Source organism: Artemia franciscana, chromosome 8 (genome assembly GCF_032884065.1).
Source record: "Artemia franciscana chromosome 8, ASM3288406v1, whole genome shotgun sequence".
Lineage (NCBI taxonomy): Eukaryota > Metazoa > Arthropoda > Branchiopoda > Anostraca > Artemiidae > Artemia > Artemia franciscana.
Window position 1 is genome coordinate 17,197,963 of NC_088870.1, and position 23,375 is coordinate 17,221,337.

General features: G+C 35.9%; 1 protein-coding gene across 5 annotated transcripts in view; it reads right to left on the bottom strand.

Annotated features, from left to right (window-relative positions):
- LOC136030068 (uncharacterized) overlaps window positions 1-20,435 on the bottom strand; it is a 32,980-nt gene extending 12,545 nt beyond the window's left edge. The window contains exons 1-2 of one of the 5 annotated variants that reach the window (XM_065708699.1): window positions 20,334-20,435; window positions 9,119-9,256 (exon numbers count right to left, since the gene is read on the bottom strand). In XM_065708699.1, the coding sequence (XP_065564771.1) occupies window positions 9,119-9,176 (58 nt within the window). In that variant the 5' untranslated portion in view covers window positions 9,177-9,256; window positions 20,334-20,435. Of the gene's footprint in view, window positions 1-9,118; window positions 9,257-19,866; window positions 19,887-19,950; window positions 20,270-20,333 lie in introns of those variants that run through there. The other 4 variants (XM_065708700.1, XM_065708697.1, XM_065708695.1 and 1 more) reach the window with 4 other exon arrangements.
- Between the last annotated feature and the right edge of the window lie 2,940 nt (window positions 20,436-23,375).

The following is a 23,375-nucleotide window of genomic DNA, read 5'->3' on the forward strand; positions in this document are numbered from 1 at the left end:
TGTGATCAAATCACATTATATGCATTGTTTATCGACTGAGTTATCAACATTGTTGAATAAAAAATTAATGATGATAGTCCAATGACACACAAAGTATTCCGTCTAATGACAGTTCAATGTCTTCCATCTAAGTCTAAGCTGACCAATAATTATAACTGGAAATGTGTTGATATTCCATTGTACATTGCCACTCTTAATCCATTGCTATCTTCAACAGAAGGTCCTTACCATTTCCAGTTGCTAAGGACTTCTGATTCTGTTCAAACAAGCCGCATTGTACTAAACTCTTATTATTACAAGATATTTGACAGTTTAAAAGCTGTCATCAAAGCCACTGTGCCTGTTGAAAGATTTTGGTATGCTACCTTATCTTTCTTCTGTTAGAAATTAAGGGCTTTTTAGTCAAGACTATTTAACCGTCTTCTGTTTACTTCGTCATGATGCAGCGTGTAAGACAATTCCAGGCTCCAGCAATTTATGCATTCCTTATTAGCTCCTTGGTTCCCAGGCACTAGATTATTCCGAAATATATTTCAAGCTCAATACTCTTTGTGAGGGTTTCGCCAACCAGATATTTAGCTGAAGCTGGTAGTTGGTGGTATTTGAAGCACTTTAAAAAATTCTTCTGAAGAATTTATTTTTAATAATTTATGATTAACCTACAATAAACAACCAGACAAAAGTGGAGTAACGAATTACAAAAAAGAGGCCAAAACAAAACAATCAACAAGAACAAAAACATGGGGTAAGAACATGAAATGGCTGAAACTTTGAAATAGCAGACTTGGACAACTCCTTATGAAATAGGGACAATTTTGCCGTCATATCTGGAGCATTACAATTCTGCAAAATATTTCTATTCTTATACCATGGCAAATAAAGTGAAAATCTCAAATACCAAAAATACGCTGAGAAGAGAGCTCGGGTATCTTTTTGAGGGAAATTTGAAACGAATCAGATAAAGATAAGACGGATGGGTCATAATGGGTCGAGCACAGTTCCACTAGTGCTTTACTGCTATATTTACTCATGCTAGCAACAAATTTTGAATATCTAATCTGGATGCGTCGGAAACTGAACGCGAGCAATATGACCATAAATTATTTGCAATCAAGATTCCCTACCCTGTGATGGATTCAACGAAAGGTATAGAAAATTTTGACAACTAAATGTTGATCTAGAAGAAGCCCTAACATAGAAAGAGAGGAACTCAACCTTATCAATATTCAGAGTAAGTCCAATAGTGGTAAAAGAAGATGCAACCAAATAATTAGAACACAAGTTCGGGACATTCCAGGAACAAATCTCTATTTGTATTTATCACACGAGCCTCTGATAATCTCCGTCAGAATATATATTTTATGAGGATTAGTCTCCTACTAAGCTCATCCATGTCTAGGATTTTTTTTTTTTTACCAATTTAATCTACCCGATGATTACCCATAATACCTGACTATCTAGGAATGTACCGATGAAAAATTTTTATATAGTGTATTTGCAAGTGTTCGACAGTGACAAGGATCCGCGTCCAACTACTATTGTGAGGCCAATCCTGGAAATCAAGACTTGACAGTGAAACTGAAGAAATTATAATGCTGTTCAAATTGGATCTGAGCAGAAAATTATTAATGACATATTATAGGGTCGTATTTATGGTATTTCTTTCAGCTAACATAATACACAGGTTATCAAAAAGTCTCTCACCAATCACAATTTTAAAGGCGGGAATAACACCTTTTTGTCCATTTCTTGACCTATCAAAAAATAGAGAAATATTTTTAAAATGTAATTTTATTGGCATGCGTGTAATTGAACTGAATTAACTGAACCCATTTCGCTGAACCACCGTTTAACTCAACACCCGTTCAACAAAGCCTCATTCAACTCAACCCCGTGCAAATCACTCCTCATTCAACTGAACCTTCTTTAACTTAACCACATTTACCTGAACTCACACTCACCCTTCCCCCCCATTTAAATCCAGTCCTGTTTGACTCAACTCAGCCCAAGATATAAGAATAAGTTTGAACTAGGGCTGACTAGAAGCCCAAAAATGTCTTTCTTGCTTCGGTTGCTGATCAAATAATATAATAAACTTGTCTTAAAATGTGTAAATGGGAAGGAGGTAGAGTTGTTGAATTTAAAGTCTTAGCTTCAAAATTAGAAATGTTTTTTTTTTCTGGCCAGGTTTAAATTTTAATAGGATGTATTCTCTAATCTGAAAATGCAAAATAGCAAGAAAAACCAAAATTTAGAGGCATTGGGAAGAAACCTTTTAACAGGATGTATTCTCAAATCTATGAATGCAAAATAGCACGAAAAAATTAATATTTATAGCCATAGGGAAGAAACCAAAGTTTTACAAGCTTAAAAGTGACAGTTGCACAAAAAAGTCCTAAAAGCAGAATGCGACGGTAGCGATTATTATACTTAGAAACAGCTTTGAATAGTGAATCACTCGTCCTTTGTATTTAGAACTTTCGAGTGAAGCATGCTATATCACAAGTAACCAGTGAGTTAATGAGTGGCTTTATTGGGTGGGGAAATAAAACCATAAATCTAAAAACCTTGGAATGTTACCTTACACCCCTACGATGTTTCTGTGGATCTGCTAATGCCGGGGAAACAACGAAAGGAAAAGAACACATGCTTTTGGTGTTGAGGTAACAATAAATAACACGTATAATCAACGAATCAGCTTTGTATTTTAATTAGGGCCGATCAATATTATTGGGCTAATATGGAGGCCATACTAACCAATATTGCCTTATCAGGAGGCCATATTAGCATTATTGGATATCGGTCTTTTTTTATGCGTAACTTATCCAGAAGATGGCGCCAGATTTTCTCAAGTAATTTTTGCTTGTCTAGTCCTTGGGGGCGGAGCCACCAGCTAATCTGACCATGGCGGAGAGGACAGTAGAAGTGAGTTACATGAAGTCAAAGTGTGTTTGTTGTCAATACTTGTCAATACACTTTTGGTGCTGCTAGGTATGGAAAAAGTTCCAAAGCTACCAGTAGCAGACTGACAGAATTCCAAAAGCTGCTAACACTTTCGCAGCACAACTTGTGTTTTGACATCTTTTCTTTCAAAAAAAGTATTTTTATATGTAAAAATTATATTTTCAAACAATATCTACCAACAAATTTAAAAACTGTCAAGATGTATTGCTTCTTTTTTACCCAACTTTTTGCACGGCGGGGTGCAGCAATGTTCCATATATATGGTGAGTTGGAGACGTACAACCAGAGAAGCTATTCTTGCTTGTCTCCTAAATCCCAGATACAAGCACCAATCCCTAGACCCACAGGTACTCAGTAACACTAAAAGGTGGCTACAAGAAGAATCAAAGAGTCCATTGGAAGAAACAAAAGTTGCTACTGGAACAGAAGAGGAGGAACACCCAAAACGGAGGAGAGTAGGCACAGCGCATGTTTGATTGATTGCCTATTTGACACATGGTTGCAGCTTCAACAAGTGAGGAAGAAGAGTCAGCACATAATATTCATCAGAAAACCGAAGTATACGAGTGAGACTGTCATTGAAAGGGAAAAAAGCTGTCCCTTAAAGAGCGGTGGCGAAATAAAAGCAGTCGTTTCAAGAGCTAGCACAACTTCCTCGGAAGTATCTCTGCTGTCTACCCACTTCTATCCCAAGCAAACGAGTTTTCAGCACAGTTGGGAATATTTGTAATGACAAATGAGGGTCTCTGGAAGGGGATAATGCTGAAAAGTTGTGCTTTCTGCATTACAACTTGCTCCGGTTGGACTGGACAAGCACTGTCCAGACTAGAACTTTATTTAATTTAATCGTTTTTCTAAATCTTTCCTGGGCCTTCACACTTAAATCTTTTCTGGGCCTTTACACTCCAGATTTAACACTAAAATCACATTTTGGTGCCATAAGGCGTTTCATGATGGTGTTACTATTAAGAAAGTATAAAAAGCATGTAAATATGAGTATTAACTTTCAAATAATCTTAATTATTAGTACTGGGGAAATAAACAGGAGCTAAGAGCTCATATAGCACTTGTGAAAAAAGATCTGGTCCAGTTATGTCAATCATGCATCTAGAACTTGCGCTTATTCTCGAACTCGCCAAAGCACTAGAAATCACCCCGACTACCCCAAAGAGATCGGAACTGGCCCAGTTATGTCCATCACTTAGTTGGAACTTGTGCTTATTCTTCCCATCAAGTTTCAACCCGATCTCTCCACTCTAGGCGTTTTCCAAGATTTCTGGTTTCCAAGAGTTTCCTTTTCCCCCTCCACCCCCCAATGTTCCCGGATCCAATCCGAATTGAAAATGGAGCATGTGAGACATGACATCTTTCTATATATCAAGTTTCATTAAGATGCGATCACCCATTCGTGAGATAAACATAGCTCCATTTTCAAAAGTTCCCTTCCCTCCATCTCCCCCCAGATGGTCAAATCAGGACAACGACTGTTATCAAGTCAATTTGTGCGGGTTCCTGACACGCCTACCAATTTTCATCGTCCTAGCACGTCCAGAAGCACCAAAATCGCCAAAACATTGGAAATCCCCCCCCCGATTCCCCCAAAGAGAGCAGATCCGGTCCGGTTATGTCAATCACATATTTAAGACTTGTGCTTATTCTTCCCACCAAGTTTCTTTTCATCCCGATCTCTCCACTCTAAGTGTTTTTCAAGATTTCCGGTTTTCCCCTCCAACTCTCCCCATTATCACCGGATCCGGTCGGGATTCAAAATAAGTTCCTATCACCCGTTCGTAATTCAAAATTACCTCCTTTTTTCTATTTTTTCCGAATAAACCGTCCTTCCACCCCTCCCCCAGATCGTTGGATCGGGGAAGCGACTATTTCTAATTTAATCTGGTCTGGTCCCTGATACGCCTGCCAACTTTCAGCAATCGCTATACTGATCACGTATCTAGTTCCGGATCTTCTTCATGTAAAAATTGAGTGGTCTGGGATTCGAGCCCAAGACCTCTCGCACCCAAGCGAGAATCATACAACTAGACCAGCAAGCCACAATTGAGAACAGCAATCATTTGTTTTATCGGCAAATAGAACTCTTCTCAACTATCTCGTTCACTCACTCCCCCCCCCCAGATGGTCAAATCAGGGAAGTGACTATTTCTAATTTAATCTGGTCTGGTCCCTGATATGCCTATCAACTTTCATCGTCCTACCTTATCTGGAAGTGCCCGAACTAGCAAAACCGGGAGCGATGGACAAAAATTGCGATCGCTATATGTCACTTGGTAAATACCAAGTGCCATAAAAAGGAAAAACAAGAGCTAAGAACTCATACGACACTTGTGACGAGGCAAGAAGAGCTAAGAGCCAAGAGCTCATATGGTATGAGCTCTAACAAAATTCTAAGAATCAATACATTGATTTAAAAGGAAAATCAGAGGCTTAATGCCGGTCAGGATTTAAAATAAGAGCTCTGAGTCACGATATCCTTCTAAATATCAAAATTCATTAAGATCTGATCATCCACTCGTAAGTTATAAATACCTCATTTTTTCTAATTTTTCCTCACCCTTTAGCCCCAAAGATGGTCGAGTCTGGGAAAACGACTTTATCAAGTCAATTTGTGCAGGTCCCTGACATGCCTACCAATTTTCATTGTCCTCGTATGTCCAGAAGCACCAAACTCGCCAAATAACTGAACGCCCCCCCTAACTACCCCAAAGAGAGCGAATCCAGTACGGTTACGTCAATCACGTATCAAGGACATTTTCTTATTCTATCCACCAAGCTTCATCCCGATTCCTCCACTACAAGTGTTTTCCAAGATTTCCCCATCCAACTCCCCCCAATGTCAAAAGATCTGGTCGGGATTTGAAATAAGAGCTCTGAGACATGAATTCCTTCTAAATATCAAATTTCATTAAGATCCGATCACCTATTCGTAAGATAAAATACCCCAATGTTCACGTTTTCCAAGAATTTCGGTTTCCCCCTTCAAACTCCCCCAATGTCATAGGATCTGGTAGGAATTTAAAATTAGAGTTTTAAAGCACAAAATCCTTCTAAATATCAAATTTCATTAAGATCTGGTCACCCCTTCGTAAGTTACAAATACCTAATTTTTCCAAATTACCCCCCCCCCCCAACTCCACCAAAGAGAGCAGATCCGGTCCGGTTATGTCAGTTACGTATCTTAGACAAGTTTTTATTCTTCCCATCCAGTTTCATCCCGATCTCTCCGCTTTAAGTATTTTCTAAGATTTCCGGTCCCCCCCTCCATCCCCCCCAATGACACTGGATCCGGTTGAGATTTAAAATAAGAGATGTGAGTTACGAGGTACTTCTAAATATGAAGTTTCATGAAGATTCGATCACTTCTTCTTAAGTTAAAAATACGTCATTTTTTCTAATTTTTCAGTTTTCAGAATTAGCCCCCCCCCCGGACAGAGCGGATCCGTTCCAATTATGTAAATCACGTATCTAAGACTTCTGCTTATTTTTCCCACCAAGTTTCATCCCGATCCCTCCAATCTAAGCGTTTTCCATGATTTTAGGTCCCCCCAAACTCCCCCAATGTCAGCAGATCCGGTCGGGATTTAAAATAAGAGCTTTGAGACACGATATCCTTGTAAATATCAAATTTCATTGAGATCCGATCACCCATTCGCAAGTTAAAAATACCTCATTTTTTCTAATTTTTCAGAATTAACACCCTCCCCCCCCTTCAACTACCCCAAAGAGAGCGGATCCGTTCCGGTTAGGTCAATCATATATCTTGGACTTGTGCTTATTTTTTTCACCAAGTTTCATCCCGATCCCTCCACTAAGTGTTTTCCAAGATTTCCCCCTCCCAACTCCCCCCCCCTAATGTCACCATATCCGGTCAGGATTTAAAATAACAGCTCTGAGACACGATATCCTTCCAAACATCAAATTTCATTAAGATCTGATCAACCATTCGTAAGTTAAAAATACTTAATTTTTTCTATTTTATTCCGAATTAACGGGCCCCCCACTCCCCCCTCCAGATGGTCAAACCGGGAAAACGACTATTTCTAATTTAATCTGGTCCGGTCCATGATAGGCCTGCCAAATTTCATCGTCCTAGCTTACCTGGAAGTGCCTAAAGTAGCAAAACCGGGATGGACATACAGACCAACATAATTTGCGATTGCTATATATCCAAGTAATTTGGTAATTTGTTAATACCAAGTGCCATAAAAAACACTTATATAAGAATTAAACAATAAATAAAGATCATTTCATTCAAAACGTTAGTCACTTCCAACAAAATGGGCTGAATTACATTTTCTAGATGTAATATTAATTTGAGGATGATTGAGGTGGATAGGGTTTAGTCAGACAGTGCTCGGTTAAATGGCGGTTCAGTTACATGAGGATCGAAATGCACAGGAGTTGAGCTGCACGAGGGTTCAGTTATATGGGTTCAATTGCATAGGGGTAGAACTGAAAGAGGGTTGAGTTAAAAAGGATGGGTTGCACGAGCATTGAGTTACTCGAGGGTTCAGTTGCATGGGAACCAATTTAACCAAATTCAGTAATATTTTTTTTTGGATATACTGGAGGGACGTGAGTTATTTCTCCTGACATGGAAAATTAATTTTTATTAAAGGGATTATCCAATCTATAGGAGTGTCTGGGAGAATATGGGGGCAATCGACCCGGCTGGAAATGGGAATTTTATTTGAAAATCTCAAAATTGATGAGGAAGGCCTCTAAACATGGATGGATTTCATAGCCAATTGTGTAATGTAAATTTTTTATTAGATATTAACTTTTATTTTTGAAAAATATTTAATTAATACGACATTTCTTTTGTGGATTATGATCTAAAGCCCACTATCACTATGCAGGAGCTTATTAGTGTGGATCCCCTAAGACTGAATATAAGGTGAATTATCTAATTTTTGTAGTTCTAATTTTCTGCAAATACAATAAGCCTATAGTCAGTTTGATGTCTAAGATGGCATCTGTGAAACTACGCCCCAAGGTGTAGTCAATAGTCTTTCTATTATTCTCACTTTGCTATATTATCTCCTTAGTGTGTATTTAAAGCACTGGTGAAAATTAAGTAAGAATCTCGTATATAAGAAAGTTTATGCCATCTATGTACTTTTCACAGTGCTACTCGATTAAAATACAAGAGATATCAAATCAAAACTTTCAGGAAGCAAACGAAAAAGTACGAATTTGCCACTCTTGATTTGGTTTTCCAGGAAATCTAAACAAGATTCGAATCTTTTTTCTCTTGTTATCAGAGATATACTGCAATGTTCTGCATAATTTAATGTGCAATACACATTTTTTCTGAAAGTTTTCTTTCCCCACTAGGATAGTTTTGTTTTGAATCACATGCAACATGAGAAAAAAGTCTTTTTCTTCTGGAAAACTACTATAAATTTTACAAATTTCACAAGAGCTTTTCTGGCCTATTTCGCAATAACCATACCAATGAAAACTTTTTAGATTGCTTATTTACCACATGAAAAAAAACAAACAAACAACAAAACTTGCTGTATGAGATGAAAATTTTTCGATGATTCACAAAAAACCCTTCACAAAGGTTACTTTTTACTAGGATGAATGTATTGAGTCAGTAGTTGTAGAATAATAGGAGAGAACTCATTTGGATGGAAATAAAAATGTCTAGATAGGTCTTAGTAACAAAAAAGTTACACCATACCAGTGCTGTTTTCTGCAAATGTGTGCAGCTAACCCTAAATCCTACCGCAAACTGGGCTGAATTAACAGATAACTCATACTTCAAGATAAACCAACTGAGTTTTCATGATCTAGAAGTTTTAACTGGGGTCTACAGTTCCTCAGCTTGAAAACCAGCCCCAGATCTAAATGGGTAGCTGGAGAAACCTAAAGAAGGTAAGCAGGAAGGGTGTGCAAAAGCACAGGATGGCTGGCCCCTAGACCCCCACCATTACAATTCCTGACCAAAGGGCTACAAAATGGAGGCCAGCCCTGCCGGTTTGGACCTTAAGGGTCTAGTGCTGTCATACTTGCTTTCAGCTTGAAAACCAAGGAAAATCACATTTTAGCTAGGGTAGTACATCTGCTGTGTTTCCTGTATATTTTTTCATTAAAACACAATAGAAAAGACAGACCCTGCATGCAGGAATACCTGGTATAGGTTCATATGCTTCAGCATTATCCATTTCTTCTTTTAATTGTTTCATCATCCATGTTTTCTTTAGTTCTTCTACCTCCAGCCCATGGCTTAAGACATCTGCCTTGGTCCATTCAGATATTTGTCCTGATTCTACAAAAGCAATTTCAAATAAAAATCTGATGTACTGTAGGGTCTTACTGATCCATCATGGATTGAATTGCATACCTTTTTTCCTACAGTAAAACGTGCATATAACATAAATGCACTAGTTCTTATAAAAAAAGAAGAAGAAATATAAACAACAAAGTTGTAAAGAATCCCAAAAAATTGAACTATTATCGTGAACAAAAAAAGGAAATGATCATTTTATCTAAGCATAAATAAACTATTGACAACAGGTTGCTAATAGATGATGGAAGTTAATTTGTGTATAGCAGAGGGGGCACCAATTAACTAAAATGCAGGAACGGGTAGGGTAGAAAAGATTCCTTTTTTTGTTAATTAAGATACAATAAGTGATAATTTTCGAAATATAAATAGGAGGGAGGATTTTGGATATTTTCAGGTTTCTCAATGAAAATACCAAAAAAACTATTTTCAAAGTCTAGGGGGGCAATTGCCCTGACAGGCAATTGGCACCCCTGTATAGTGAGGTAGTTTGTTTACTCTGTCTGTAATATCTGTTTAGCATATTGATTTGTCTGTTTTTAATTCTAACCACTCCAATTTTTCCCAGTACTATCAACTGTAGTTGTCATGTTTATGACACATGATTTTTACCAACGTTCATCAAATAGTGCAAAAAGCTTTTCCCCTTATTTTCACTAGACCTTAATATGAATAATTTTTGCAAGTAAAGATTTACCACTTAGGATCATGTTGTGTAATTTGATACGCATTAGAAGTGTTTATTTTTCATTAGTGTCAATTACAGATCTGCATCACACTTCACAGACCTCACTTTTCGATAAAGTAATTTTCAACGTATTGAAACTTGTTTCATCCATAGTAAAAATGTATAGTTAAATTGTATAAATAGAAAAAATGAATATAAAGAAATGAATTTATTTTCAACCTACGTAAAATACTGTAGGGGCAATTCATGAAAGTTTGGGGGTAAATGAGGATGTAAGTATATCTTTCCAGAAAAACTCACAAATATCGAAATAACTCCACAGCCGTGGAGTAATTTGGGTGTGCATGAGTTTTGGACTTGGAGTTTTGGCCAATCAAGTTAAAAAAAAACATTAATTATATTTTACAAGTTCCTGGGGCCCATGTATACTAGAAAAAAATACTAGAAAAAAGATGTCAGCATAAAAAAATACATTGGTTTCTCAATATTCTTTGCATGTTGTTTTAATTTGTTAAATCAGCAGCATAAAAACATTTCTATGATAGGTTAAGGATTTGATGGTGCAAGGGTAATGAGCAGAATTATTGAGGGATTTTGAGTGCCTATACAGAAAACGCGTTCTAAAGTCATTTATATGCATTGCGAAAGTCTAATTAAATCTGTGTAATTCTGAAAGATGCTCTGTTCATGGTGTGCAAGATTGTATGGGCACAAATGAAAGTGTATAAAATATTTTTAACACTCCAAAAAGCCAAGCCGTTCTTACTACAAAATTGAAAGAAGAGAAAACGACAACAGAAGAAAAGAAAAGATAAAGAGAATGAACACACTAATGCCTCAAATGCCATGACTCTGAGCAGTCTTTTGCCTCACTAAATACTATCAGCTGTAGATGAAACCAAATTCTGGATTGACAACAAAGCTGCCATTGATGCTTGCTTCTCCAAAGTGTGATTGAAAAATGCAACTTTCTAGACAGCCTCTTTATAACCCAGTATGTGTTTTCTGTGACTTTGCCCATTAGGTTTTGTACTTGCAGAGAAACATCTTGACTTTTATGACACTGTAAAGTCTATAATAACTGTGAAAAAGAAGCTAGACAAGAGGCCTAAAATTAGCTGGGTTTTGTATTTTCAGTATTTTTTTTTTTTAGAAAAGCTAGTGACCTATATGGACTTAGAGGTCTCTGTTTTCAGACCACAAACAATTAAACGCAATGTTCCAGCAATTTCAGTTGAGGAATAATTCAGGAGGTCACTATTAATTCCTTTCATTGAAAACACTGTCTAAGCTTTTGCCCAAAAATTTGAAATGCACCAGAACCTACTATCCAGTGTCTGCTACAAGCCAGTCTAGAAGAAGCAAGAATCAAAACACTTTTAGAATTACCAAGTTAGCAGAATTCTACAGCATTGAAACATCAGGGGTGTATGGTGAGATGATCCTGTGGCAACAAATTATGAATAAAAAAAAAAATGCAGCATGCAATGCTTTGCAGCATTGCAATGCTGATCTCTTGCCTATGGCAAATACAATACTTTGTATTATAGCAACAATCCCCCTGTCACTAATTGCATGCTTGAAAGGTCACTGTGAAACGAAAAAGATTTCAAGCTGCTGTAATGTTTCTAGATCTAATGAAGGTTTTTGATACAGTTGATCATGGCCTAGTCCTGGAAACGTAAGGTGTACTGGATCCATGGTAAGGTTTCCAATTTTATAGAGAGTTTTTAGTAAACTTTGTGAGCTACAGAGATGGATTGCACACAAGCAAAAGTGTGCCCAGTTGTTTGTGGGATCCCACATGAATTTGTTCTTGGTCCGAATTTTTTCCTGTTCTTCATTAATGATACGTCTAAATATTTCTCCAATTGTTGTTTTAGTGCGAGTTTTATGACTAATAATGCCCACAATGATATAATGTTATCATTTGCTGATGACACTATAGCTATCAACACTGCAAAACAAAGTATTTTACTCTGGGTATCAATGAAAGATTATGTCAATATGTTACACTCTTAGATGAGGGTAAATAGGTTTAAAGTTAATACAGATAACTCAAATTCTGTCATTTTTCTTGTTCTCCTGTCGTTAGCTTTGGATTCAGGAGACTGTAGCACAGCAGAGTTTTTTAAAACAAGTTTCTTTAACTAAATATTTGGTTGCTCATATTCATGGAACTTATCATTCAAGCATCATGTACGGCCTGTTTGCAAAATTTTATCTTGTAGTTTAAGCATAATGAGAGCCTCTGTTTGTCCAATGCCTTCTTTATTTTCCCCTTATGCATCTATATATAATATACAGAGGTTGCATTTGGCTTCATACATTTCTTCTAATGTCCAGATTAAATTCCTAAGGATCAAGTGACCAAATATAGCATACCCATACATCAAAGTGAAGAAAAAAAAAAAAAAATCAGACTTTACCCTGAAAGTAGGCTACTGTTAAGCAATATTGGCCTCTTTTTATATAGAAATATTTACCAGATAGATATCAACCTTTTCTGGCCTGTATTGCTCTTTTCGTCTTGTGGTGCTACCCACTGAACTTGAAAATCCTAAATTTGGCATGTGTTGTTTGTGCCAAAAAATACAGAGAGAATAGAAAAAATAATGTTGTTGCTTATAATATACAACCCTCCCAGGATGACAGCACAGCTATTCTTTCGATCCTAGAGAATGATTTTGGAATAAAATGCAACTCAGTAACCAATGTATAAAGACTCTTGCCTTGCACCAGAGAGGGATCCACAGTGTAGCCATTGGGTAGCTGCCTACCACAAGTCATTTTCACAGTTGGTTCCTTTGCACTAAAAAAGCAAATTCTGTAGAAATCTATAGAGAAGAAAGGTGAAATACAATTTAGAAAAGACATGTCAAGGGAAGACCATGCCTGCCATAAAAGCTTGTAGAAGAGCTTATAGCCAGAACTGCCACAGGGAATATAAAACTAGCCACCTGTGACTTTCAAATTGTGTAAAAACAAAACAAAAAATAGACCAAGCCAAAGGGAAGCACCCCAATCCTAGTCGGTGCCCATGCAGCAATAAACCTGCATAATAGGGAACTTGTATATAGCGTTGTAAATAAAGTGTCCAGTTGTAGTGATCATAGTATAGGACTAAGTGAAAGTATCCAAGACCTATGGCAAAGTTCTTGTGTATTCTCGCGTGATGATGAGTTATCCCTGACTGCAGCAAATACATTCTTGACACTCACAACCACTGGTTCTGGTATCGTGTCTCAAGACTCTCAGTCGGATGCTACCCCCTTTGAGCTTATCAAAGAGGGTCAGCTGGTACCAGGTATAAACAGCAGTCAGCATATAAGTCCAGACTTTTCTTTTTTCCTATCTAACGTTGACCAACTAACAAACTATTACATGAACTTAGGAGTCTGGTATACCAAAAAGACTATGACCTGGTTTTATTAACAGAGGTGTGTCCTAAGAATTCAAGAACAAGGCTAGAAGATTCTCATATTAATATGCCTGGTTACCCAGTTGTTTCTAACCTTTCTTATACTGGATGCAAATGCAGTGTTCTGGCTCTGATCCCAGCACCAACAATATCTCAGAATTGGTTGTATATATTGAAGTCTGTCTTCACCCTCAGCCATTGAGACTGATAACACTCTCTCATTAATGTTCTGTCAAGCTATTGAAAACTTTAAAGGCAATTTTATTATTCAAGGTGACTTCAATTTCCCAGTACTGATCTGGAAAGACAGGTACCTTTACTACCCTACTGCCAAGAGCCAAATTAAAAGCTATACCATTCATTGAGATTGTATACAACCTTTCTGCCTACCAACCAATTGATCAACCCACTCGGTTTTTACCTTCCCAACAACTCATGGTATTAGGCCGGTGTTTGTAAACAGAATTGAGGTGATTCAGAAGGTAAATTATCTCCATCCAGTCAGTAAAGGCCACCATCTTGCCATATAAATAATCATCCCTAGTAGACCAGTGAAAAGTAAATGCAAAAGACATATTTACACTGAGTACAAGACAATTAGAAGGGAGCTAATACTTATTGACTGGGATGAGCTACTTCAGGGCAATGTTGATGGACAGTGGGAGAAAATCCTGACAGCTGTCACCAAGATTCAGAGTAGAAACATGATATAAAGGCTGGTTCCCATGCTGAAGACATTGCCAAACATGACCCCTAGCATTAAAAGACAAAGAAATTGCAAACTACGCCAACAGAAGAAAAGAGATAAGCCTAGTCATTATGAAAATTACATCCAAGCTCAGAACAGACTACGAAATTTAACTAAACAACCACACAAAAATTTTAAGCTTAGACTTGTCAATGAATGCAAGAGTAACCCAATTAAGTTTTGGAATTATGTGTCCAGTAAAGACCCTGCTAGAAGCTGTGTTAAACACCTCATTACTGATGATGGAAGAGAAGTGACTGACACCCAGAAACAAGCAAACTTACTAAACAACCAGTCTTCACAACATAACCAGCTAGTGAGCCTCCACCCCTCCTAAATATGACATACCATCTCCTGTGAACACAGTTGTTATCATAGTACCTATGGTGAAAAAGAGGCTAAAAAACCTTGATGCCGACAAATCAGCCAGTCCTGATGGAATCCACCCAAGGTGGCTCAAAGAAACAGCCACTGAGATTCCCCTACTTTGTGCCATCTGTTTCGGTTTTCTCTTGACAGCAGAGTTGTTCCCTCATAATGGAAGACTCCTTATATTACACCCATATTAAAAAAGGGGGCCAATCTAAAGCTGAAAACTACAGACCTATAAGCCTGACATCTGCTGTTGCTAAGGTCTTTGAGAGAATTGTCAACAACTCACTTCCCAAGCACCTTGTTTCCAACAGCATTATCTTGGACAAACAACATGGTTTTCTTCCTGGGAAGTCAATTAAAACCAACTTACTCAAAACTTACAAGATAATTACTCAGCTTCTTCACAGAGGATTTCCTGTCAACCTTATTCTACTAGATATTGCCAAAGCCTTTGACAAATTCCCTCATAGTCATTTTCACCCCAAACTTACAACCATGGGCATTAACAAAGAGCTAGCAAACTGGCTAATGGACTTCCTTGGTGGCAGAACACAAAAGGTTTGGCTCTTTACCACAAACAGAGAGAAGGTCTATTCAGCACCTTGCCAAGTTCTGAGTGGTGTCCCTCAAGGAACTGTCCTCAGATCAACCTTATTCCTCATCAACATCAATGATCTGGTAGCTGAAACAAAAAACCACCTGACTCTTTAGACTGACAATTCCAATCTATTTGGTACCACAGACAACAGTAGCCTACAAGCCAACCTTAAAACAGCGCAAATGCCTAATGGCATACTTAAGCACATGAAAAAAAAAATGAATAAATAAACACAAACAAAAGAAAAAACCGTCATTACTTTGGCTTAAACTAATTTGCACTTCATTCGGAAATCAAACTTCAACACTTACAACAGAAAATATTATGGGAGACTAGCAACATGATTTCTTGATAACTTCAGAAATTTATTTCTATCATTACAATATCTCACAGCTATTGGGATTAAATTCCAAACTTTTGGACCAATATGATGCAAACTAAATCCCAATCGCACCATTGGCCTATTTTCAAAAGAGAAATCAGAACTATGAGATGTTGGGTAATTGTGGAATTGTGAATTTGTCAGGAATAATCTTGGGAAATTTAGTGAAAGTTGTCCTTCAACATCTCAAAGTGCATCACTCTTCATTTTGGCTGTGGCACAGCACCAGTACACTATGTACAATGGCAAAACATCATCGACACTCTTGCTTCCTACTTCTAGTAGTGGAAGAGACCTAGGAGTCCTATTGGACTCCCAGTTCCTTAGCCTACTTGACACCATCAGTAGTCAATCCTACACAGTTTTTCTGAAACTATACAAAGCTCTGGTCAGGCCAATCCTGGATTTTGGAACATGTCTTGCTGGTCCTTTCTACAAGAGCAAAATCCAGCTTGTTTAGGATGTCCAAAGGAGAGCTAGCAAATGCATTGATGGTGTACACAGTCAGCCCTACTGCAGTAGATTATAATCTGCTAACCTCCCAACAATTGTTTTTTGGCATAGGTGTAATGAAATAATGCTCAACTACAGGTACCTCCAGCAAGCAGGCGACGAGCTGTTCAGCTTCTATCCCCACCAAAGATAAACACAAGGACTTTCCAAAAAGCTGTTCAAATCCACTGTTAACACTAAGGTCTGACTAGATTTTTCCAACCAGCAAGTGGTGAGTGGTTGGAACCAACTAAGCCAAGAGACAATCTCTGCAAACTTGCCTGAGGAATTCAAAACAAGGCTTGACAAGGAATGGGAGGCCACAGTAGGAAAAACCCCTCCCAGCCCTCACTACCATAACACTCTAGGAACACAATAGAGAGTCAGCTTGGAGGATGAAATAGCTTATCATACCCAACCATCTTGAACACTCAATCTGAAGTTGCTGTTGTGTGGTGGTGCCAACTCTAAATTGCTGGAGAATGTTTTTTGAACCACACTCACCATGTGATCACCATTACCAAGTGGGCTTAAATTGAATCTCTCCAGCACTCTCAAGTCCTGATGGTTTGTTGCTTGATCTTAACACAACAACAAGATCTATTGCCATTATCAACTAAGGAGCATCATAGTTCTTGCAATTAATTTGCTCTGAAGTGCAAATTAAGGTAACTAGGGTAATATGAGTTCTATAAAAAAAACTGGTTGATTGTTGGTTGCACTACAACCCTGGTATTTGGTATACAATGCCTATGAGCAGGAATAGATACTACTAGCTTCTGGATTAAGACAGTTTCATACACTTTTGTTCATTTAATGACTACAACACTATATAAATTGTTTCATTTTTGACAGTTTAACAAATTTGAGATTCTTGGTCCATGATCACAACACTCAATCTTCTGCAGAGATGATTACTTAGCTGGTTGTTTAGACCTGATCAATGTTTTCTATGCTTCATAGGGTGAATAGGGGATAGAAACATCTTGACCAGAATATAAGAAATATTTCTTTGTACATGAGTGTAATTAAAGAAATGGTTTTTAATAGCTAGGAATTTTAGTGTTTGTTTAAATAAATAAATTAATAATTATGGTCTATTAGGGTATGAGTAAACTATTACTTTTGATAATATTGTCTGTTATAACATCTGTGAAGCCAATTAGGTATTGTGTTTGCTGGCAGACACTAAATTGTCTGGCAGTCGCATACATATACAAAAGTAGTCTAGTTCCTGAGGACAAAGCACTCAAGGAACTTTCTAAAAAGTCATGAAGCTCAACATTCCTTATACAAAAAAGAAGAAGAAAATACCTGTAGAAAAAAAACTTTTGTCAACCTACTCACAATATGTCTACACTTAAAACTGCCTATTCACAATATGCTATAGATTAAAACTACATGCAAGATTCCTTAACATGGCTCATTGTCTGCATAATACATCTGTTGAGAAAAAGACATAGGTACACATGCAATAGACCCAAAATATTCTGTATTTGCCCACCCTAAAATCCCCCCAGAAGACACTTTTTGCCATAATAACAAAATAGTAGTACTGTTCAATTCCCTAATTGACACTATTTTTGAATGTGGTGGTTCTTATATAGCCCTAAACAATCTCATGATACATCATAGGTTCTTTGCTAAAATATATTTCTTCATTCAACACCAGATGATATCCAGTTTTGACTGTCACTGACTGTATAAAATTGAATAATAATATTGTTTGGAATGATTTTAAAAAAAGGATAATATTGCAAGGAAACATCAGTGGTGTAATTTCATCAAAATCCAGGGGGTGGGGCAAATTTCAAACCAATTTTTCTGAATCAAGTGAAAATGACAATAAAAACTAAAAAATAAGACACTTGGTACAATAAAAAAATATTTAGTGCTATGAAAGTACTATGAAGGAACTTTATAGCACTAAAAACTATAATCTGGGGGAGCAAACCAAGGTCTGGGAGGGGCAGTTGCCCCATGCCTCATAGCAAACTAGATCCCTGGCAAGCATGATAATCTGATTAATTGACAAATCCTGTATATTACAAAAGTAAGAATTCTATTGTTGCAGTTTTTTATATATACTAATTCCAGTAAAATTATAGCAATTCATATGACTGGCTTACCAATGAAGTGAATATACCACTTGATGCCTTTGTTTATATTCTTTATTAATATAATAGTTGCTTCTACCATAATTTCAAATTTAAGCACTTTTTGAGCAAAAAATGATTAATTTTCAAAAAATTATGACAGTTCATATTATGGACTTAATTATAAACTTACCAATAAAGTGAACATACCACTTGATGCCTTTTTTTATGTTCTTTACAAATATAATAATTGCTTCTGCTGCAAATTCAAGTCTAAGCACTTTTTGAGCTCTTAAAAATGACAAATTTTCAATTAAAGTATGAGTTATTGCTTGTTTTCTACAAAATAATACTATGTTATCTCAGTGCCATCTTTTTCCATTGTTTCCAAAAAAAAAAATGCTACATTTTCTCTATGCTAAAATTATTTATAATAATGTTAGTTTAGGTTAAGTTAAAAAGTGTTTAAATTTGAATTTATGGTAGATGCAATTATTATATGCATAAAGAACATAAAAAAGGCATTGAGTGGTATATTCACTTTATTGATAAGCCAGTTATATGAACTGCTATAATTTTTCCCTAATTCCTATGACTATATCTGGGATCATAAGAAGGGGGGGGGGATTCATTTACAGAAAAAGTGAGCATTACATTTGGAAAGTTTACAACACAGAATCTATGTATTTTATGCCATTGTACTATGCCTACTTTTATCTGTTTATCATATTTCCTTTGGAAGTGGTTAACCACTAAATATTTGCCCAATACACTTTTAGGAATGAGATAAGTGAGTGTCTAAGATTGTTGGTAAATATTTAGTGGTTCTACTTTCCGTAAAGAAATTATATACAATCCTAAAAACTGCTTTAAAACATTAAATATTTATATCAATAGGCCTATGTAGTTTTCAACATTATTTAGCCAGGACAAAAGTTAATACATCAATTGAGGTCTTCTTTTATGCTCTTCCATAATTCAATTAAACTCTAAAGGAAATTACATATTAAGCCTTTAAAGGGCTCAAGACAGCCCATAGTAACCATAAGCTCAAAAACATATTTATATAAATAAATAGCTAGTAAGAAAAATTGTCATTTGTAGCTTTTTCAGGAATGGTGATGATTTCAGTAAAATTCTAGTTAATTGACTTCTTGCTATCTCAGAAAGGGTTTAGGTTAGGAAAATGAAACTTTCAGGGATGAATCTATAGACTAAAGTATGTCCCAGGAAGATATTTTGAATTACCCACCTCTACTCCTTCTCCCTCTAGAGGGCCCTGACCTTTGATGACCTTCAAAAATATGTGTATTATAAAAGTGAAACCTTGCAAAATAGATCTTCTGCTTAATTGAAGTACAACAAAATTGTTTTCAGCTTCATAACTTTGCTCATTTCCATTTTATAAGGTTTTAAAGATATGCAAATATATTTCCTAAATTTTGAAAAAAAAAAAAATTGATGTGGCTCAAAATTCCAGCCTACTCAAATAACAGGAATTACATTTTCAGAATTAAAGGCAGAGAAAAAGCAACTAGTAACTGAAAATTAAGGTAAAATTTTGTCTTGTCAAAATTTCAATAGGTATAGACCTGAAATTTTTTAATAGTCAGAAACCCTTAAAAATGGTATCAATTTTGGTGATCAAATTTCTGAGAGGTTTAGAGATATTTTAAAAGATTACAGCAAATTTGCTTTCAAAATAACATTTTAATAGGCTATTAAGGCTAAATTTAGTTAACAAGAACTTTGAGAGATATGAGAATTCTACTGTGATAGAATCATGCCAAACCTTATTTTTTAGTCCAGGCCTAAACTAGACAAACATCAGAGGCTAAGCAAGCTTTGAAAAAATTGCTTAATCCTTCTTCCTTACCATTGACAACAGTGAATATCCCAGATTTGTATCCAATAATGTCCCAGTAGATAACCTCTACCTCTGACATGATAGCAGGCTATATAGGGCTTAACCCAGAAGGAAAATAGGCCTAAGACTGACCTTTCTATCCTCGCAAATAAAATCCAAATTAGAATGAATTTTTTGTTTTTAAAAAGTTTGCTTAAAGCTGAAGTTATAAAAAAAAACTCGATTTTAATGGTTCAGTTACTGGGTTAGACAGTGACATGAACCGAACTCTCTTGGATCAATACACAGATTAAGATATTGGCCATTGAATATCGTGCCAAAGCAAGAAGAAGAAGGATCGACATTTTAATTTACAGTCCAGATGGTGCTCTGTTTAGAAATCTAGACAATACCTGACAGATATTTTCCAATGGCGAAATCATCCCAAACAAAAGATATTTTCCCCCCTCTTAAAACCTATCTTGAGTAAAACCACCAAAGCTCCGTTTTCAACTGATGTTGAAAACATATATTTCGACAATACATGTCGAAATGTATTTTTGTCATCGAATAATGTTTTGAAAACTCCTAACACATCTTTATGATAATATTTATTTATATCAAGAGGATTTTTTCCACTTCATCCAGCTTGTCAGCAGGGGTATCTAAAATGCTTAAATCTTCCATAATTCAAACTCAGCAAAAATTTCACAACTTATCTCAGTGAGCCAATATAAATAAACAGAAAGAAATGAAAAGTAAAGAAAAAAATCAACATAAGAAGAAAACAATTAAATGAGAGTAAAAAAGAACGTAATTCTCATTTACTTTGACTATTGCCATTATCACCATCCGAAGGCGAGCACAATCTGACACGGATACTTGAGTAAAGTCACAACTTAATGGCAATCCTGAATCCAGTCAAAAAAGATAAATAATAAATCACAAATCCACACAAAAAAACTAAACGAACACTTTAATTTACTTCCGATATATTTCTCATTCATATGACTTACAAGACATTATACCAATTAAGCTTTACTTTTTTCTGATTCTAAATCAATCATACTACAGGTGGGACCACAAGAGGGATCCAGGCACTTAATCCCTTTTCTTTCAATTCTTTTTGTTTAATTTTCAGGGAATGGCGAACTCCTTTTGTCATATCTTCTGTTATATAAACAGTGGGGGATTCGTGTACTGTTCTGAACGGATTTTCACGCAATTTTTGTTTCTATATAAGCTAAAAAAGTATTGGTCCCAATACAGACCCCTGAGATACCCCCCAAAGTCCCTAGAGGAAAAATATGAGACGATTCCTCGCCAACTTGGACTTTAAATCTTCTTTCAGATAAATAGATCTCACTAAGTCGAGAGCTATTCCACAAATTCCTATGTTTTCCATCTTGTGAAGAAGAATCACATGGTCTGTTGTATCAAAACCTGTCTAATGTCAAAAAATATCGTTGCCGCTAGTTAATTATCATAAATGATGATGTGATATGATTCTAAAATTTTGATATTATTTCCACTGAAGAAACCAAACTGATTGGGAAAAAAGTTACTATTTGCCAGAAATGAAGTAAACCTACTATTTACTATCTTTTTAAAAAATTTAGAAGCAGGGGATGAAATTGTTATAGGCCTATAACTGCTTAGATTACCTTTATCACCTTTTTAAACAAAGGTATAATTTTTCACAATTCAAGACAAATTGGGAAAAATGTATTTTTATGCAAAATTAAAAATATATAAAAGTTGATTGAGAAAGTACATCAGATTAATATTTATACAAAGAAGTCGACAGACCATCCCATCCTGTCCTAAATCTGTAGAATCCCAACAATACATATTTCCATGCATTGTTTTAAGTATTAAAATAAATGATCTAATATTTTTCTCTTGTAAGTGTTTTTTCTTTTACTTTCTTTCTTTTCCTTTTTATTTATTCCGCTTGTGATGTTTATTTTTAAAGTAGAAAATAAAATTTCATTCGTTCATAAATATGATCTATCTAAGTCTAAAGCTATTCAACGAATTCTTATGTTTTCCATCTCATCAGGAAGAATTGCTTGGTCTATTTCTTCATAAGCTTTTAATATCATAAAATGTTATATATATATATATATATATATATATATATATATATATATATATATATATATATATATATATATATATATATATATAAAGAGGGAAGGGAGAGGGCATTTTTAACGGGGTACTTTCTGGGGGAACATAAATGCCGGTCACCATATATTTAATAGGCTGCGAAGTCCTAATTTTGTTTGTTTTATGTTTCACCTTCGCTCTTTACTTCCCTCTGAAAACTTTGTTTTTTAAATTAATATCCTGTAAACACAATCGTCTACTTCAAAGAACTTCAGTAGATCAGCGCCAAAACGGCACTGAGAAAACGCAGTATTATTTTGTCAAAAAAGACCGATAAATCTCATTTTAATTGAAAAACTGCCATTTTTAAGAGCTAAAAAGTTCTTAAATTTGAATTTGCGATAGAAGCGATTTTCATATTCGTAAAGAGCATAAAAGAAGGCAACGAGTGGTATGTTCACTTATTGGTAACTCAATTATATGAGCTGTGATACATTTACCAAAAACTGTGTAGTAAGTATTCAGAAAGCATTCAAAAGTATTCTGAGAATTAATCCATTTTTGGTGTATGTCTCCTTTTCCTTAAAAAAGGCCATTACAACTTCACAAGATAATCTTATTCTGTCAAAACTGGTGTATGTCTCTTTTTGTCCTCGTAACGGTACAAGACAGGACAATTGTAACTCCTCCTTCAATTCCTCGTGCTGAGTTTATCCAAGATACATACATAATTCATTTTTGACCATAATGACTTATGTCAAACTTTTAATTATCGCTAATGAAGTTCTTTAACCATGCTAAACAGCATTGTTTGTCCACAGACACTTTCAAACAGTTTGTGGTAACGAACTGTAGTAAGGAGCGACACGGCTCAATAGTAAACAAAACTCTAAAAAACGGAATTTTGAGGCTAAAATATACATAAAAAAAATAAGATTTTTATGCTGATTTTAAATATATAAGTTTCATCAAATTTAGTCTTTGCCATGAAAAGTCACGAGGCTGAAAAAATCTACCTTATTTTAGAGAATAGGGGAAAACACCCCCTAAAAGTCACAGAGTCCTAACGAAAATCACTCCATCGCATTCGGCTTATCAGAGAACCCTAGAGCAAAATTTTCAAGCTCCTATCTACAAAAATGTGGAATTTCGTATTTTTTGCCAGAAGACAAATCACTGGTGCGTTTTTATTTGTTTGTTTTTTTCCCAGGGGTCACCGTATCGACCAAGTGGTCCTAGAATGTCGCAAGAGAGCTCATTCTAACGGAAACGAAAAGTTCTAGTGCCCTTTTTAAGTGACCAAAAAAATTAGAGGGCACCTAGGCCCCCTCCCACGCTCATTT